At 34.5% G+C, this 20035-nt stretch overlaps 1 protein-coding gene across 3 annotated transcripts in view; it reads left to right on the top strand.

The window, feature by feature from the left end:
• Nucleotides 1-20035, top strand: part of LOC149068850 (phospholipid-transporting ATPase ID-like) — a 139674-nt gene that overhangs the window by 110147 nt on the left and 9492 nt on the right. For all 3 annotated transcript variants that reach the window (XM_089250444.1, XM_089250445.1, XM_089250446.1), the window contains 15 exons: nucleotides 2335-2433; nucleotides 2539-2673; nucleotides 2767-2837; nucleotides 3111-3193; nucleotides 4677-4924; nucleotides 5274-5488; nucleotides 6544-6799; nucleotides 7980-8142; nucleotides 11811-11890; nucleotides 13797-13898; nucleotides 14814-14933; nucleotides 16433-16530; nucleotides 16959-17137; nucleotides 17619-17857; nucleotides 19002-19185. In XM_089250444.1, coding sequence (XP_089106570.1) covers nucleotides 2335-2433; nucleotides 2539-2673; nucleotides 2767-2837; nucleotides 3111-3193; nucleotides 4677-4924; nucleotides 5274-5488; nucleotides 6544-6799; nucleotides 7980-8142; nucleotides 11811-11890; nucleotides 13797-13898; nucleotides 14814-14933; nucleotides 16433-16530; nucleotides 16959-17137; nucleotides 17619-17857; nucleotides 19002-19185 — 2272 coding nt within the window. The remainder of the gene's footprint in view (nucleotides 1-2334; nucleotides 2434-2538; nucleotides 2674-2766; nucleotides 2838-3110; nucleotides 3194-4676; nucleotides 4925-5273; nucleotides 5489-6543; nucleotides 6800-7979; nucleotides 8143-11810; nucleotides 11891-13796; nucleotides 13899-14813; nucleotides 14934-16432; nucleotides 16531-16958; nucleotides 17138-17618; nucleotides 17858-19001; nucleotides 19186-20035) is intronic.

Raw genomic sequence — 20035 nt, 5'->3', positions numbered from 1 at the left:
AAATGACATTCCAGTTGAAATTTATCAGGAGAAAAAGAACACCATGCATACAAATGTAACCTGAGGAATTATGTACTTATTTGCAGCTCTGTAAATGAAATGCATGTCTGTTTTTTCAGTATTCTAAAGTGTGCTATTATCTTGCCCGTTACAACTGTTAGAAGGGTTGCATGCTGGAATAGCTTCACAGGACTAGCATCTGCTCCTTTTATTCACTGTGACGCAGATTTGCATACGGTTTCTCCCTCAGATTACATTTGTATGCATGATGATCTTTTTCTCCTGATAAATTTCAACAGGAATGCCATTTTAGCTGTTTCAAAACATGCTAGCGCGTTTGCGTTTCATGTTAGACCATGCATTCTTTGAAGACAATTATTTGTATTTGTATTGGTGTGTACTATCACCTCTTAAAGTTTTCCCCACATTTTCTGAATCATCCTGTATGTGTATATATAAAATCTTTCTTTTTTTTGCCCCTACTAATTTGGACTTGGTGGCGATACTTCTATTTATCATTTAATTATTTAATAAAATCTCACAATTGGAATAGTAGAAGAGTAGATCGACTTTGCCCAAGAATATTAAGAAGTCACCAACGAATAAGGCAAATACATGAAATACATTTCATGCATTTGGCCTTATTCGTTGGTGACTTCTTAATAATTAAAATAGTTAATGATTTTTAATTAATGGCTATAGGATATTCTCAACTTGATCTCCTAATAATAATGAATGATTCAACTGGTAATGAGTTTTAATCTTAAAAGTAGTTAACTTTGTGTCTCGAGAAAATATTTTACATATCCCCCCCTAGAATTGTTCAATATTTGCCAGTTACCTCTCTACAATGAAACTCTTATAAAAATTGATTCCATAATTCCCCCTATTTAATGGTGTACGATTGATCTTAGAGGCATACTTCCAAAAATTAGAAACAATATAAAATTAACATGTAGAACTCGGATATGTCGTTCATGTTGCAAGGGGTTGTGTCCCTGTCCTTGAAAATTAGAAAGTTGTCTCCCTGTTACTCTTGAGACAAAAAAAAAAAAAGTTTTAAGTGGAACATTCGTTGAGCTATTTGAATTCAAAAATTGGAGAAAAGTTGGGAAAGAACAACATAAATTGGGGGAAGCGTCTGTTAGGTTTTGTTCTTCTCCAATTTTTGAATTCAAATATCTCAGCGAATATTGCACTTAACAACGTGGAATTTTTTGTTGGTATCAGGAGAGAGAGGGCAACAACTTTCTAATTATGTTTTTGAACACATTGTCCATATAAAAAATTTAGTTTCTTATTTTAAGTTTCTTATAATAAGTACACAACCCCTTGCAACATTGAATGATGACATATCTGAGTTCTCATTATTTGGAAGGTTTTTCTAATTAGAAGTATGCCTCTAAGATCAGTGGTTTGCTAGTAAAATACTGTGAGGGGAATTATGGAATCGCCCTATATAATGATACTCATGGAACCTGAAAAACAATATTGTCATTAAGAATTTGTTGTTATAGATAGAATATATTAACTCTGTAAAAGTGCAGATATCATTACAGAGGGTATCATTGTACAATGGAACTTCATATAACGAGCGATAATTCGCATTACGAGCAAAAGTTTCACACTTTGTTCATGTAATTTTACTTTACTGCAACTGAACCGATGGTTTTTCGCTTCTGTCCACACACGTATTGTGGAATTGTGGGTGATATACAAATACAAAAGAACCACCCAAGTAAAGGTGTAGCAGTGTGCGAGCAATGATTTGTCTAATGACGATGCTCATTTTTGCAAAATCTTCAAAAGCAAGTGTCCTTCCATCGGTTTCTTTCCAAATTTGCACAAAAAGAAAAAGAATAGTGAGCCAGCAGATTGCGATTAGTCGTAAAAAATGGCCCTCCTTTTTCTGTTAGTTGCAAAATTATTATACAGCATGTTTACTTATGGTGTGTTGCATTATATTGAATAAATTATTACTGTATTGTATTATTGATGAAGCGTTTTTATTAGTCATTTTTATATGAATGTATCATTGTGTAACGAATCATCCAAGTATGCATTATTTTTATGGGGGAAAGTTTGATTCGTTATATGAGCATTTCGGATAATGAGCACATCCACGGAACGAATTAAGCTTGTTAACCGAAGTTGCACTGTATAGGATTTTTACTGTATTACGAGGAGAAAAAATAACTAATATGACTTTCATAGGGTGAAACTTTCATAACAGTTTTTAATGAAATGCAATAGATGTCATTTGTAGATTAAGCTAGATGGTTTATACTTTCGTTTCTCTGCACGTCACTTACATTGTGTTTTTCTTCCTCCTAGCTTATACCCCAGATATCTTCTTTAACTTTTATAACCACCGCTGTGCCTTTAATAGTTGTATTATCTATAACTGCGCTTAAAGATGCCATTGATGACATAGTGAGTATATTTATACTGATAGAAATTACGTGTTACATGAAAGTTATAGAGTAGTTGCTTTTTTTTTCTTGAAATAAAAGTAATATCTATTAATTTGCATTTTAGCAACGTCACCGAAGCGACAGTCAAGTCAACAACAGGTTGTCCAGGGTGCTCAGGGCAGGAAAGCTCATCGATGAAAGGTGGCATAAAGTTCAGGTCGGAGATGTCATCAGAATGGAAAATGACCAATTTGTTGCTGTGAGTTATTTTCTGCTCTCTTAGGTTATATTCTCTATGTATGATACTTTGCACAGAAATTATATTTATTACAAATAATGCTGATTTCCATAGGCCGATCTGTTACTCTTGTCCACCAGTGAACCCAATGGTCTGTGCTACATTGAAACAGCTGAGTTGGATGGGTAATCATTTAATGTTTTCTTTCATTAATAGTGAAAAAAATGTTTCATGTTGTTATGCCAGCAGTATTTTATAACGGAAAACATTGTTTACACATTTCTAATATTTTCACCGTGAAACTGAGATACAGCCTGTATAGAGCGTATTTTATTGTAAGAGTCTGTATCCTATACTTCCTTGTTCTTGAGTAGTGTGGGACTAATGAATGAAACTTTGCCTATACTGTTTATCTTCCTATCAACCAAATATAGCCTAACTATAAAATCATTTTGTAGAGAGACCAACTTGAAGTGTCGGCAGGCATTGCCGGAAACAGCAGAGCTTGGTGATGACAACTATAAAATGGGAGATTTCGATGGTAAGCAGTAAAACTTTTTTTTTTCCCCCTTTTGTTGATGAAAACAAACAGTATATTCTTCTAGTCACATCTATATGCTATCCGCTATGATTAAAAATATTACCATACGTATTCGTTTATAATTCATATTCCCCCAAAAATTAGATGCATATTAGAAGGGAAATTTATACTTTAAGATACAGTGCAACGTCGATAACTTGAGTACCCATGATTGGCAAAATACTGAATTCAATGTAGGAAAAACCTCTCTAACTCGACACATGATGAGTACATCCGCTTGAGTCAACTACAATGTATACTGCATTATTACAACTTATTTTCAGAAATTGTTCATGTGGTGATCTGTTCAAAAAATTTCACAACATTACGCTTGTGCATTTCAAAAATTCTATTTTTCATTGTTTCTGCCATTTGTTTGTTGATTATATGTGTCGAAGATTCTTCCTCACACCTTTAGTTAGGGTTACTTTCTCTTATTACTGTGTTTGGACTGAAAGCTAAACTTGTGGACTATGATAGCCATAAATAGATGTAAATGATTTCTGAAAGTATTGAGAGATGTTCAAGAAAGCAAAATCGAAATGTTTTAAGTCGAAGGAGAAAAGTTATTTTGAAGAATTGCTCTGCTCATCAACAAGTAACAGATATTCCAGCAATCAAAATATGATTTTTCCATCTAATTCGAGATTATTCTCAGTACAAATCCTTTCATAAAAAAATTGGAGATAAAAACATTTTATGAACTTGTAGATGATGGAATATAAAATTGTTCAACAATATATCGGCACATATATATACACAGGAGCTGTTTTAAAAAAATTGTTAAATGTGAAAAGAAATAAAACCCCTTGCTAACTTGACATCTGCTTAGGTCGACATTTTTTTTCTATTCCCGTGGGGTGTTGAGTTATCAAGGTTCCAGTGTATAAAAGTTTAAAAAGAAAAATAATCGAAACTATTTTTCTCTTTCCATTTGTTTCTATTCCATTCCCTGACCGACACTTTAGGCGATAGCAATAATCTATTTTTCTATCAATGCCTAGGGTGGTTGTGTGGACAAGGAGTGGGTGTACAATATTTCAGTCTGCTCATTAGAAGTTCCGCAGAGGAATATGGACAAGGTGCATGTCTGGTTTAGTAGTAGTGGTCTGCTGGCCTGATATGCAAGACAGCTATTATTTGTGGGTCACAAATTAGTACACTATATTGTGAGGATTGATACTTTTTCGGGGAAATGTGTCCATCAATGGATAGTAAAATACATCGAGTCTCATAAGAGAAGAATCCTGATGTAATTTTAAAAAAGTGTCTTACTAGGTAAGGAGTATTTGTAAAAATACTCCTTACCTAGTTATATACAAGCCGTACTCATTATATTGGACTCATACTTTGTTGATTCTACAGATTAAGGTTATTTTTGTTGTTATTTGAATATGTATTGACTTCTTATGCTGCAATATTTTCTTCTTTGTATATTCTACAGGAGAAATAGTATGCGAAGCACCGAATAATAATCTTAGCAAATTCGAAGGTACCCTTACGTGGAAAGGAAAGAGTTATTCACTGGACAACGACAAGATGCTGCTGAGAGGCTGTATCCTACGGAACACCAGGTGGTGTTACGGTGTTGTTGTCTTCGCTGGCAGGGATACAAAACTTATGCAGAATAGCGGGAAAACTATTTTCAAACGTACAAGTTTGGACCGTCTTCTTAATCTATTAATTATAGGGGTCAGTTGAGATTCTATTTTATTATTCATGTATGTATAGTATTAATTTTGAAGGATGAAATTTCATCTTACCTCGAAAACATGATTTTGCATTTTCAGACCAAATTTTGAAAAACAGCTATAATTTCTTTTATCATAATCATTCGTTTCTGTTTATTTCAATGTGTCATTCGTTTTCTCGCGATAAATTGCTCTTATTTTGGGTTGCCATTTTTGACACCCATATTTTTTATGGGCTTTTTTTTCAGTCCCTTTCATTTGGCATTTTGCGTATTGTGGCTTTTGTATTTATATAATTGTCTTGTTTTTTGTAATCAAATTGATTTTTTTTTCTTTACTGTTGTTTGCAGATAGTATTCTTCCTGTTGAGCATGTGCCTCTTTTGTACAATTGCTAGTGGAGTTTGGGAGACCGTGACGGGGCAACACTTTCGAGGCTTTCTCCCATGGGATCAACCAGTGCCTACAGATAATGCTGCAAGCGGGGCAACTGTTATAGCTCTCCTCGTATTTTTTTCCTATGCCATTGTACTCAACACAGTTGTGCCGATTTCCCTATATGTGAGGTAAAAAAATTTTTTTTTAAATTTCAAAATTATGTAAAGTTAAAGGTTTTTCTAATGCATGGGCAAAACAATTGCGATCAAAATAAATCTAATGTTACAAATCAATTGAAAACACTTTTCACAGGAAACTTCAGCCTACCACCACTGTGGTGCGAGTGAGGTTCTTTGTGACACACTGTATTTTCACTCTCAAAATTGGTACAGAGTAATTTTTGAATGTATTTTTAGCATTTTTTAAATTGAAACCATACCGCTACGACAATCGGTTGAGATAAAGTCTGCATTATCACTGACAGGATACACTGTATACTTAATAATAGTTTTTCAGGGGGGAGGGGTCCCTAGACTTCGTCTAGTTGACACAAAAAGTATGTGTAACAAATAAGAAGTGGACTAGGCCATACTAGTGAAAAAATGAGTCTATCCCCCCCCCTCCCAAAAAACAATTGTTTAAGATTACTATTACTTAACCATACATTAAACTCATACACATACACATTCTTCTACAGAATTTCTAACGAATTGGTACATGACTAAATGTGTGTGTACGTGTTGTGAACCTAACAACGTTTGTTTCTATTTTATGCTTGTTATGTGTAGTGCTGCTATCTGCCATCAATGTTTCTAGCTATGATGTTGGAAATGACTGATATAGATAAAAGGAAATATGTGGTTAAGTTTATTGCACGGTTTGGTCCACACTTCCTCAAAATAACAGCACCCCCCCCCCAAAGTAATTTTTGACTGTAGCCGTGTCTGGAGGTATTGTTGCGATTCCTCCCAAGTTTTACCAGTCTATATTTATGTTTGATATATGATGAGATTAAGTAAAACCTATTTTAGTGGTCCCCCTTGTAGATGCAGTCATTTCTTTTATGGCCTTTTTCCAAAACTCTTCAATAGTAGTCTCATTTTTTACGGACAAATTTTGTTGTCCCGCCAGTGTCAGCAAAAGAGGGATTTTACTGTATTGTCATTTTTTTGTTTTTCGTCACTGGTTGAATGCTACTCTGTGCTTCAAAACGTATACTTTCAAAATTATATTTATTTCGCAGTGTGGAGGTTATACGATTTTGTCACAGCTTATGGATCAATTGGGATGAGAAGATGTATTACTCGCCAAAGGACTCACCCGCTCGTGCCAGAACAACTACCCTGAATGAAGAGCTTGGCCAAATAGAGTACATTTTCTCTGACAAAACTGGAACTCTGACCCAGAATATAATGACTTTCAACAAGTGCTCCATCAATGGCAGATCATATGGTGAACTTATAGATGATATCACAAAAGAACCCATAGAAATTAGCGAGGTAATTTTTTATCTCTCATTCCTCAGTATAATCATGATTCTATTGAATTTATACAGGTACAAATACAAGGCCACAACAGGCAATATGCCCAATGGGCTGAGAAAAAGATATCCATAACAAATATGAGTGTCATGTACAGTCAAATACTGTTATCGTCAAAATCTCATTTTAACGAACACTTTTATAATCCCCCAGATAAGTAAACATAGGAACAATGCAAAAACCTGGAATTCTTCATAATGAAATTATGTTATAATTAAGTGATTAACAAACTCCAAGAGACCAGAGAATAGTAGTGGGATTCGACTGTATTTCCAGTTATATTTATATTATATTATTCTAATTATATTTTGCTTTTTGTACAATTTGTATTAATAAAGGGGTAAAATTAGGGGTACACACACAGGGTGCATAGCTTATATCATGCATTGCAAATTGTTGATGAGCCACTGATCTTAGAGGATCACTTGCAATTAGAAAACGTATCCAAATAACATGTACTACTTGGATATGTCATTCACGTTGCAAGGGATTGTATAGTTATTAAAACAAAAAAAATTATATTTTTATATGGATATCCTGTGCTCAAAAACCGAACTAGAAAGTTGTTGCCCTGTCTCTCCTGAGGCCAACAAAAAAAATTCTATGTTTTTAAGTGCAATATTTACTGAGATATTCAAATTTGAAAAATGAAGGGAAGTTGGGAAAGAACAAACTAATGGATGCTTTTTTCTCTTATTTATGCTATTCCTTCCGTTGATTTTTTTTTAAATTCCAATATCTCTGTGAATATTACACTTGCAAAAAAAAAAAAAAAAAAATTCTATGTTTTATATCAGGAGACACAACTGCCTAATTAAATTTTTGATCGCAGGGTGACTGTATAAAAGTTCTTTTTATTTTAATAGCTATACAGCCATTGCAATATGAATGGCTTATCTGAGGTCCACACACATTATTTGGACACCTTTCTGATTAGAAGTATGCCTCTAGGATCAATGGTTCGCAAGTAGTTTGTGAGGTTTGCTGTTAGCAAACCTCACAAGTTAGTTACCCTGTGCATATGGTTTTAGCTTTTCATAAACATCTTTATTTCAATAAAATGCTATTTAATTTCATTTTTTTAAAATTTTGCAACATTGGAATTTTTTGAAAATTATTATTATTGGTTTTTTTATAGGATACAAAAGCGGTAGATTTCTCTTCTAATCCAGTTTTTGAACCAAGTTTCAAGTTTTACGATAGAAGCCTTCTAGAACAAGTGCGAAATGGGGACCAACCTGTGCATGAGTTTTTTCGAATCTTAGCACTTTGTCACACGGTCATGTGTGACGACAAAGACGGTATGGTTCATGTATATATGCATTTAACACGATTATGTTCAATCTTTATTTTATGAAACTTTGTTGTTAACTGATAAGCAGCTGGCTATGTAAGCGGAATGTTTTGAAAAAAAAAAATTCTTGCCTTCAGGGAAAAAAAAACCAGATCTTGCAATATTACAAAGTGCAAATGACTGGATACCAAGTGGATATGAATTTTGGAAAGCAAATTCACTGTGGCTCTGCAAAGGATATTCTTTTGCATGTGAATTTTCTTTCCTGAAATTCATCCCCGCTTGGTGTACAGTTGTTTGTACTTTGTATGGCAGAGAGTGACATTGTTTCTCTCTCTCTCTCTCTCTCTCATATCATGCAATATCATTAATATTTTTCTGATATAAAAAAAAAGAACTTTTCATATAGAATGATCCAAAACTCACTCAACTCATTATAAAATATTTTATTTTTCAAACGCTAAAAAGAAACAAACTAAAACCATGGTTGTTCTAATGAAACAACATTTATGGATACAAAAACAACATTCGTCCCAAAATGTGAATCTCTTTCGTGAATAGAAGTTTAAATTATTTTTACCAGTTTGTGGTCACTTTTCTCAGGGTTAGAGCACTTACCTTTTTAATCTCTGACTGAATGTTCTTTTTGAATTTTTGACACTGGAATTTTCAGTGCACCAAAGTCCAGTGCTGCTTTCATTATATCAATGTAGCCTATTAGATAAAATCAGTTTCATCTGAAAAGAACACAGAATCAATTTTATTAATTTAATTTTCATCAATGAACAATCCCAGTCATCAACAGTAACTTGAATTTTAAATTTATTCAGGGGCTTGCAATTCCTGTACAAGACTATAAGCATAAAACTTTGATTTCTTTAATTCACTTGTGAGCAGTCCATATGAAGAACCCATCTCTTATGCCAGCTTTCTTACTTTCTTGGAATACAAGTTCAATTTTTTTTCCTTTGCTTCATGCATTTCTTTCTGGTTCAGTAGTCTATTTCTCCAGCCACTGTGGTAGTCGAGTGGTCAAAGTGATGGACTCACATTACGAGCATCCAAGTTCAAACCATCCCGCAGTCATATTGGTGGTCTGTTGAAGTTGGTTTTCTGTGGTCCCCAAGTTTTGAGGTGCAAATGTGAGGTGATCTATCTCTCCAGTAAAAAGTCTCGCCACAGAGAGCAACAGGCTTACAACAGTACAAATATTCAATCACTCAGAATTTGTAATGTAGATGGCACCACTAAAAATTCACACACAACACTATATATGCACTCAGACTGTTGGATACACATACTCACACTTATAGCACAACTCAATCAATAGTAAATTTCCCATGGCAATAGACCTGAGTTGTGCTTGGTTAGAAATAAAAGTCTGCTACTTCCAGTTTCTTGAAAACGGAATTGCAATCAAAAAGATTGTTGTGTGTTGAAACGTTAAAAAATTTCTTATCAAATAATGGCTGCAAAGGAATAAGTTGAAAAATATTTCTCAATGATAAAAAGTTTTTGCTAGGAGAAAATCTACTTGGCCATTAGAGACGGGGCGAATATTCGGCTGCTGCTATTCAGCCCAGTTGAATAATGCTGAAATATTCTTTTTGAATTTTTCTACTGAATATTTGTGTAAATCTAAGCACAACAAACTAATTTTAAAAAATATTGGAGTTTTTCATGTGAATTAAAAATTTACTGATTATATTTTTATTGTGTTGTGCATACTTATCTGTTTCTGTACAAGAGGTTACGTCAGAGTGAATTTCTGGGATAAGTAAAACATAAAACTGAAAATAGAATCCTACTGCAATAATATGAAAGTGAGCATGAATTGCGCAAGTTGACTAACTGAAGGATGTACATAGACAAGATAAGTATTGAGCTACTGAGAGGGACAAAAAAAAATAGGTCTTAAATTTTATGATGCATAAATACTTGAGAGTAAATGATGATTGACATTTTCTTAATTTAGATGTAAAATTGTAATAAGTGCTGATGTTAGTATAGCGATACCTCCTCTAACCAACACCTCATCTTATGAATATTTCAACTAACAAAGATTTTTCGTGATTTTTCTGCCTCAGATAAAAAACATATTTAATGATATGAATGCATGTACTAACATAAAATGACTGTGTCACTCATGAGCATAATTTTAACACCAACCATCGTCAGAGTTACTGTCACTAGAATCAGATTAACTCATGTCCCCCTCAGAATCTTTTTTCAGATGTACCTACACTTCTCTTTCTGAAATTCTTTGAACCATTTCATGTTAAACGAAAGATTTAGCTAATAGAAAAATGTATTGAAAAAAAAAAGGTGATCCTGTTTTCAGAGCATGCGTTCTTTCAGTGCAAGAGTCTTAGCATCAAACTGAACAGTCTGGATATTCTAGACGTTTTATCTTTTCCATCTGCGTTTATCCGACACTGAAAGGAGCTGACCAAACCACAAATGGATGAGGACACTTACAAACTCAATTGGGTTGTGTACATACTGGAAAATAAAAATATCTTCAGCTTCTCTCATCTTCCTGTTAATTCTCGTTTATAAAATAATTTTGAAGCTGTTCATTTCAGCATTTAATCGGTTTTTGCCTTTTATAGCATTCCTTGGTGTTTTAAAAAACTTATCATTAAATTTTGGGCAAAAGCTGGAACGAATGGAATATTTTCCCACAGATGTTTCAGCTTACAGATTTTGGTTAACTGAATCCAGAACGGATCATCTTTGTTAGCCAAAGTATCACTAATATTAAAATGCTATGTATCATCGTTACATTTGATTGTCAGTATCATGACAAAAATATTTTTGTATTAAGAGATAGTATTTTTTCGGCCCGAAATATACTGAGAAATTTAATTTTCTGGATGTAGTGCCGAAACTAATATTTGGAAAGAAAAGTGATTTGTCTCCTCCGGGAATCGAGCCTGGCTCATCGAAGTGCGCTAACCAATACACCAGTCGCACACTTTTCAATTCCTTATAACACGCATACACTGCACACTACTAATGTATGCTATAAGGAATTGAAAAGTGTTTGTCTGGTGTATTGGTTAGCGCACTTGCCTGGTATGCAAGGGGAGTCTGGTTTGATTCCCGGAGGAGACAAATTACTTTTCTTTCCAAATATTAGTTTAAGCATAACATCCAGAAAATTCAATTTCTCAAATATTTTTACTACCAGTTTTTGTAATATAAATTTAAATAATAAATTGCATATTTAAAATTCAATATCAGTCATTTGAAATTACCAATAATTTTATTTTCACTTAAAAACACCAATTTTATTTATAATCGTGATGAATTTTAATAAAATTGATATCCAGCCAAATCACTATTCATCCCATTCATATTGACCATACAACAAACAAAACTACAGAAAATATCAATGCATGGAAATTGAAGAAGAAAATCACTTTTCATTCAGAAGAGTATAATTCGACCATTTATCAAACAAATTTACATTTATAATCTGTAGAATTTAAGAAAAAATTTTCATAGCAGGTTGCATGACTTTTGGATCACTGTATTATGCTTATCACTATTAACTCCTTAATATGAATACCAAACTACCCATGTACACATGGCTCATAAAATTTGATTTAATTGTGTAACAAATTCACACAAAAAATAGATTAATTTATATTGATGTTTTTTCCTACGAAGGCCGCCTTGAATACCAAGCCCAGTCACCAGATGAGTCTGCCTTAACATCTGCTGCGAGAAACTTTGGATTTGTTTTTAAAGTGAGTTTTACATTTTGTTTTAGAAAAGAAAAAAAATATTACACACTGTAAAACCTGTCTTAAAACCAGCGCCAAAGTGACAGTGGTGAGATGCTCGACTTCCACTATGAAGGTTACCATCAAGGTCCACAGGTTTGAATCTGGCCAAAGAACATCAGAATCAAGTTGTTTACCTACTGATCCTAGGGACGAACACCGATAGATGGTGCCTTCATTCCCACTCAACTCCATTGGTTGAAAATCGCCATATGGCAATATATGGCTGGAGTTGGTGTGTGGTAAAGTAGTAAAACCTTTCCATAATGATACTCTAGGAACCTAAAAAAAATATTTTTGGCATGTTATCATTGTAGACAATTTGGGCATCTATGCTATGTTTTATTTAAAAAATAGGAATTCCTCCGGGATCAAAGAAAATATTTTTATGGACAGTATTGTTAGACACAGGTTTCACTGTATCATATTTAGCTTTCCATGTACAAATTTTTATAAGTAAAAGATTTAATAAAAATATAATGTTTTAGAATACAGACACACACACTATCCTAATCAATTGAGAAAAAATGGAGTGGAACAAAAAAAAACAAACACCAATTTGAAATGTACAGACAGTTTCCATTCATACTGATTTTATGTTCAAATCACACACTTAATGGGGATTAACATATATTGAGATCATTAGACCCTCATTTATTTTGTCATCCGAATATGGTCATCCAAACATTGAGAATCAAATTTTTTTTGAGAATAAGGTGTCCCTGAAAAGTCAGTCTTTTTTTCGTAACGAGAGAAGAGGCTGTTAATAGTCACAAATGATCTAATGTTATATTTTTAGTGGAAATTCTCTAAAGGCAGTGTTCTTCAACCAGAACTCCATGAAACATTTTGCCTAATTCATTCAGCCACTACATAATTGTAGATTCAGTAAATAAAATAGTTTTTTTGTTATGTGTAGATTTTCATTTGCCCTAGCCTTCATCAGGTCTGTGAATTACTTATCACATTGCCATCACATTGTATCATCTATAACATTGTTGAGCTGTGTGCCATATTTTAACGTGCATAAGAAACCATTTTTTTGCCAAAAATCAGGTTCCAAAAATAAAGGGGTTTTTATACAATGAAACCTCTATATAACGATACTCTGTGGATAAGAGAATATATCGTCGTGGCAGGAGGGTCATCGCTATATTGAGAGGCAGCTGTTTAACATTAGACTATAAGCATTTCCAAAGAAGGTGTGAAAATAATATCATTGTAGAGGGATTTATCATTTTATCAAGTATCATTGTAGCGAGGTTTCGCTGTACATGGATATTATTATAGATATTGACAAATTTCTCAATTCCTTGAAATTTATGATAAAAGTGATTCTGATGATGATGATCAACCAGTTGATGTAGCTGATTGTGGTGCATCAGATGGTTTCTATTATGAATAAAGAACATCTTTTTTTTATCTTGAAATATAAAATATCTTCAGAAATTGAATTTCATTCCCAAGCCATCTAGCAGTTCAGTGGTTAGGGAGCTAGCGTCTGACTATGCAGGTCTGGGTTCAAATCCCGGTTCGGGCATGGATGTCTAGTAACACTAACAGATTCCCTGGACAGATCTTATGGATGTGTTGGGAATATGTGAGGATCACGTTATTTATTTTACAAAAAAATCTAAATTTTATAAGCTAAAAAATCAGGGGGTTCCTAATACATGTTAAAATACAGTATTTTCATTGTCCACAGGTGTAAAAAAGTTACAGAAAACCGCTCTAGGATTAACCGTTTAACTGTTTTCAGTGTGATTTGTCAATAATTAATAGATGTTAAAAGTTGATTAGTGAAATTAAACTGATACATGTATAATTTTGCTTTAATAATGCATTTTATTTTTCTATCCCTTGGCTTTAGTCCCGTACTCCTACCAGTATTACTATTGAAGTTATGGGTATTCCTGAGATTTATGAAGTTTTGGCTATCTTAGATTTCAATAACGTCCGCAAGCGCATGTCTGTAAGTAGAAATATTTTTTCTATTTTCTCCACATAAACAATTTTTTCTCTGTAATGTGGGTGTGACACTACTTGTGAATAACATGGAATTCAAAACTCCTATGATCTGTTTAGTACTAGTTGGTTATCAGGATGACCGTCAATCGGTAATGAGAAAAACTAGCCAGACATTATGCTGTATTGTTTGAAAAAGTGTTGCAATTGTCATCCTGTTCGAATTAGTGCTGTTGATTTTATACATTTTGTCACACACAACAGTTAGATTTAAAATAAAGACTAAATGCATAATATATCAACCAGGTAGGAAATATGCCAATCTTAACCTTAATGCATCTGAATTTTAATAAAATAATATAAAAATTTAGACAAAAGCGATCCTTAATGATTTGGGGCCATAGGACCAGACCTGCTAGCCAGCGCCCGATTGGTGTGGTGGTAAGATGCTCGTCTACTACCAACCGTGAAGATTACCGCCATGTCCCAGGTTTGAACCGGGGAAAAATAGATATGATATTTTTCCTAATGAGCTTGAGGCAACCACCGATTAACTGCAGTAAATTGCATATAGCAATTTTGCCAGAGTTGGTGTGTGGTGAAGTGTGTAGACCTTCGGCCAGCCCGTTAAGATGCTACTGAGCCTTTTTATTTGAAACTTTTCTATTGTGGTATTCAGGTGGCGATTTTGTGCCATTTAATTTCATTTCGGCCAGCAACAGGTGAAAAAGTCCCTCAATAGGGCCTGCGACTGTTTACAAAGCTATTAAGTTGCCCATGCTCATCAAAATGTTTAATGCTATTGCAATAATTTGACTATTGTTTTTGACTTGGTTGCATAATCAGCTAACTTCAGGTTTTGTATTTTATAGTTCTTGGTTTTTTTGTTTATTTACAAAACAAAAAATTTTTTTCATTTCAGGTGATAATTAGAAAAGATGGGAAAATTTTACTGTACTCTAAAGGTGCAGACTCTGTGATATTTGAAAGACTTAGTGTCTCATCTACAGATTTAAAGTTGAAAACTATGGACCAGTTGAATGTATGTTAATTTTCATTTGTATTGCTAGACTCGTTTAATTTCACTGCATTGAACTGTTTGATTTTTTTGTGTTTCTTATTATTACTAGCTATTAGTAATAGGTTTATTCTGGTTAACCTACTAGCAATAATAATTGAGTAGAAATGATACCAGTGAAGACCATCTGTAACTGAAGCAAATATGAGTTATCCATTTGAAAGAGGGAGGAATGGAAGAGAGAAGAGTTGCTGATCCCAGCCATAAAGTTCTGATTAGAGTAAACAAGTTCTGAAAGCATGTGTCAGGGCTTCACCAACTTTTGTCGGGGCCATCGTGGCAAACTAGAGATATTTATGGGTACCTGTTTGGCGCTTTAGAAGCAGCACTTTGTTAGGCTATTTTTCATGCTGCAGAAATAAACATTGCCAAGGGGGCCACGAGGAACAGAAGTTTCAGAACCACTGGAGTAGGCCAAGCTGTGAGTTTTTGTTCTTTTGTATATGTAAATATTGTTTTCACCCAACTCTAAACTGATCCCCTTTTTTTGCTTGTGCCTAAGAAAGCCATTTATGTTTTTGTCTAATGGATGCAGAGATATTTCCTTCAGGTCATTAGGTTAGGCATCATTTATAGAAGCTGTCATTTTAACTAAATAGATTTTACTTGTGAAAATGATATTTTCACAGAACAAAAAAAATTGCAGCTAAGTCTACTGTAGCAAAAATTTATGGCTGGGTGTGACTTCAACAAATCTTTTCTTCAATTTCACATTCTCTCGAAAGCACAAACTTACGGTTTTGTTAAAATTTTATGTGGTTCCCCAGTCTTCTAACTTCCGATTGGAAAGTTGTTGTTCTATTTCTCCTGAGGGCAACAAAAAAAAATCCTAGTTTTCAAGTGCAATATTCGATGAGATATTCAAATTCAAAAATTGGAGAAAAATTGAGGACAGCATAAATGAAGGAAGGGAGCATTGTCTGTTAGTTCATGCTGTTCTTTTGGAATTTTTCTCAGATTTTTAAATTCAAATATCAGCAAAAATTTCACTTAGGGACATGGAATTTTTTCCGTTGGCCTCAAAAGAGACAGGGCAACGACTTTCTGCTTGGAAGTTGGGGGACAAGGGGACTGTGTAAAGATTTAGATTTTTTTATTTTTTGACACACTGTATTTTCACTCTAAAAACTGGTACAGGGTAATTTTTGAGTACATTTTGAGCATTTGTTAAATTAGAACCACATACCTCTATGACAAACGGTTGAGATAAAGGTCAAATTAAGACTAATACAGAACACCTTGTATACATTGTCTGGCAAGAATAGTTAACCTCAATTATGAAGATACATTCCATATACGATACTCGTTCTTCTACTTTATGCCTGATCAATTTTGATATTGGTCATTTAAATGGTCTGAATTGATCACTTTAGATTGCATTTTCAGTATTCACTGATATGAAGTGTAAATAATGTAAGTATTTTTGCTTTTTTTTTTTTGAAGATTGTTTTTGTTTTCTTCAGAAATTCGCTAGTGAAGGATTGAGGACACTTTGTCTTGCATCAAAGCACCTCGACGAATCGGTGTATGAAAAATGGAATGAGAAATATCAAGAAGCAAGGTGAGTGTTGGCACTTTATGTGAAACTGTTTTACATAGTGACTAACATATTTTGTGTAGTTACGGTTTAAATTTGTGATTATACATGCAGCCAGAAAATTAAAAGATCTTCATTCACTCTTGCTAAGTCCTCGTTACTTTTAGACAAATGCCTATTCTGTATAAACTAAGTGGCAAAATGTTGCAACAAAATTATGGGCCCTCTACAGACTTCTTTTTTTTCCCAATCTTTAGCAAAGGGATTTATAAAAGGGGAAATATTTTGCCGATGTAAAGTATGATCTCGCCACTGACATTTCTTAATTTCATTCAGGTTTTGGGCATTTGTAAACATTTTCTGTATTGTTTTGTACTGAGAATTTATTTTTGAACGATATATTCACAATATGAATTTGTTAGTCATTCTAATGCTTAGTCTTCGATTTTCAGTATGGCCTTGGACCACAGAGAAGAGAGGGTTAATGCTTTGTATGAAGAAATAGAGGAAAACCTCCATCTTGTTGGAGCTACAGCCATAGAAGACAAACTTCAGGATGGTGTTCCTCAGACGATAGCTAACTTAGCTGCGGCTGGCATAAAAGTGTGGGTCTTAACCGGAGACAAACAAGGTGATTATTTTACTTTAAAATAGGCTTGAATACATGGATGCAGGCTTTCATGGTCAGCGGCTATTGAAAAGTATGAGCTTACCCACTATTTGCCCATGATCTTCTGTTAAGTTCTAATGTTTTGCCCGCAACTGTAGATTCTACTACTACCCACAACAGTATCTTGAAGGTTGACTGCAGATGAGAAACCCTCTATCAACTTTTCAGTTCCACTAGCTGTTGTTGTTGTTGTTGGTTTTTTTTTTTTTTTTTTTTTGTTAATCGGCAGTAACCTTCAGCTCTGAAGATCCCTACCACAGCTTTGAGTTGGAACTTAATTCTGATTTTTCATAATAAATTTTTTCTGTGCAAGTATATATACACCTCAAGCATATAACCTCAGTGTACCTTCTCAGTGTAACAATTTTTGTCATTTTTTTCTGAAAAAAAGGATGCAATATTCATAATAGGAGTAATGCTGTGATTTTTTTTCTCTGTCTAGAAACTGCTATAAACATTGGATATTCGTGTCAACTCTTGACTGATGAACTTGCCGACATTTTCATTGTGGATGGTATGAACTACAATGAGGTTGAGAGGCAGTTGACAAAGTTCAGAGACACAGCCGTCAGCCATTCTAGAGGGGAGTACGTCATCAATGTCTACATGGATGATGCTAACTCTTTAACAGAGAACTTGGAAGGTTCTGGCTTTGCCTTAGTTGTCAATGGTCATAGCTTGGTAAGGATGCAGATTACAAAATGCAATTCAAGCTTTTTCAGATTCATAATTGTTGCATGTTTATTTTAATATGTCATAGACTTAACAGAACCAATTTGTTTTGTTTTAATCTTTTAGCATATCATGCCACGTCACAAAATACTCCAAAAGAAATGGGGGGGGGGGTCTATGCATGGCCATCTCAACACCATGAGCTCTCAGGCAAAATGTTCTGGGACTTCATACACATCTAGAAGTAACAACTTATGATTTTCTAGAGTAAGTAAATATGTGATACCAGATCTCATCATATGGACCCTCTATGGCCATGGGAGATACCCTACCTGGCTAGAAGTTGACCACTACCAATTTACTTACTTATTCTGGAAAAAAAAGGTATATCAGGAAGAAGCGATGTCACTTACTGCTGTTCATACAAAATATGAATTCTTGGATACCAAGCACAGGTGAAGAAGTGTGGAAAGAAAATTTGCATGCCTCACACGGAATCAAACCACCAACCTCTCACAGTCCAGACTGTGAGAGCGACAGTGTTTTTTCTGCATTTTGTCATTGGGGGGGGGGGAGGTATTGTTAAGAGTTATTAGCTGAGCTAGTAAGTTTACCATGTGAGGTCCCATTCAGCATCTACATATGCTCTAAGGAAAGGAAATGTCAGTCCTTTGCAGTTTAATGGTAGAGCACTCGCCTGGACTGCGAGAGATTGGTGGTTTGATTCTCAGAGCGGAGGCATGTGAATTTTCTTTCCGAACTTCAACCTCATCTCCGCTTGGTATTCAGTAATTCATACTTTGTATGGTATTAGATCTGATTATCTTGATGTCCCCTATTTACTCGAGCTCTTCTGGTGGTGTCTGAGTGGGGGGCATTTGATGAGACAGCCCTGGTTCTCTGGGCAGTTGTGATGGATTCTGAGATTAGTCACATTTTTTCCTCAAAGTATTCCACTTCAAAGATTCATTTCTTTGCATATGATTTTTCTTTTTCACAGGTCTTTGTGGCTCCTTTTGAAGCTTAGTTGCCTTCTTGTAATATTACAACCACAAGGGAGACCACATGGCTCCAGGTTGAGAAACACTGTTCTAATGCATTAAATATGATCAGAAGAATTTTTTATTTTATATGTGCGTGTATTTTTGTCCAGGTATATGCATTGCAGCCATCAATGGAAAAGCTATTCTTGGAAGTGGCGTGCCACTGCAAGTCAGTCGTATGCTGTAGAGCTACTCCACTGCAAAAAGCTTTAGTCGTAGATCTCATAAAACGACACAAGAAAGCTGTCACGTTAGCTATCGGTGATGGTGCGAATGATGTCAGCATGATAAAAAGTGAGTTTTCTAGCTTTCTTTCAATTTAAAAAAAATGAAATCATCGCAGTCATCGGTCTGTGACATTTTCTTAATATTTTTAGAAATTTTTCAGTTACTATGAAAGTTCTATTCACTTTATCAGTACAATATATTAGACTTCTGATGGTCCAGCCTTTACCGGACCAATGGTATGCAGGATAATCAAAATCTCTCACACATCGGATAACCACGAAAACATATATCATGTCGGTTTTGAGTGTACACGCATTAAACTATAAGTATATGTACTGTAAATAAAATACAGTTAAACTATTTCATAGTCAATTTGATTTTAATCTAACAAACTTTTTAGTCCCATCTTATAGGATGGTCTTTTATTAGCAGGTGCAGATCTAGGGAGATGGGAGGGACGATTTATTGTTTAGGTTCATTGAATCTTTCCTATATTTGAAAGGACAGATAAATTTTTCGCTCATTTTTTGTCTCTTGGGAGGGGAGATTCCCCTCCAACATATCGTCTGCTTGGATCTGGAAGGTAGACAATTTATTGTTTAGGTTTGCTGAATCTTTCCGCAAAATTAGGACAGACCAATTTTTCTATCAAAGTTAGGCTCATTGGGGATGGGGAAACTATCACCCTCTCCCCGTGGATTCATACATGCTTACTAGATCAAATAGTGATCCTCTGGAATATAGAGAACCAAATTTTGGGCTCTGCGAGTCAATAAAGATTGAGAAACGCTGTCTTAGAGGAAGTATAAGGGTAGAGAGAGTGGGAAGCCCTATTTCTTTCCCACTGGCATTGTGTCACGTGACTGTCATCGTCTTCTGTGCCTGCTAATTTCTTTCTTCACCATTTCCTATAATG

Source organism: Pholcus phalangioides, unplaced genomic scaffold, assembly GCF_987345545.1.
Source record: "Pholcus phalangioides strain wild (caught in Gottingen) unplaced genomic scaffold, Ppha-v1.0 ptg000024l_1, whole genome shotgun sequence".
NCBI classification, from domain to species: domain Eukaryota; kingdom Metazoa; phylum Arthropoda; class Arachnida; order Araneae; family Pholcidae; genus Pholcus; species Pholcus phalangioides.
This window is presented reverse-complemented; position numbering and strand designations above follow the sequence as displayed.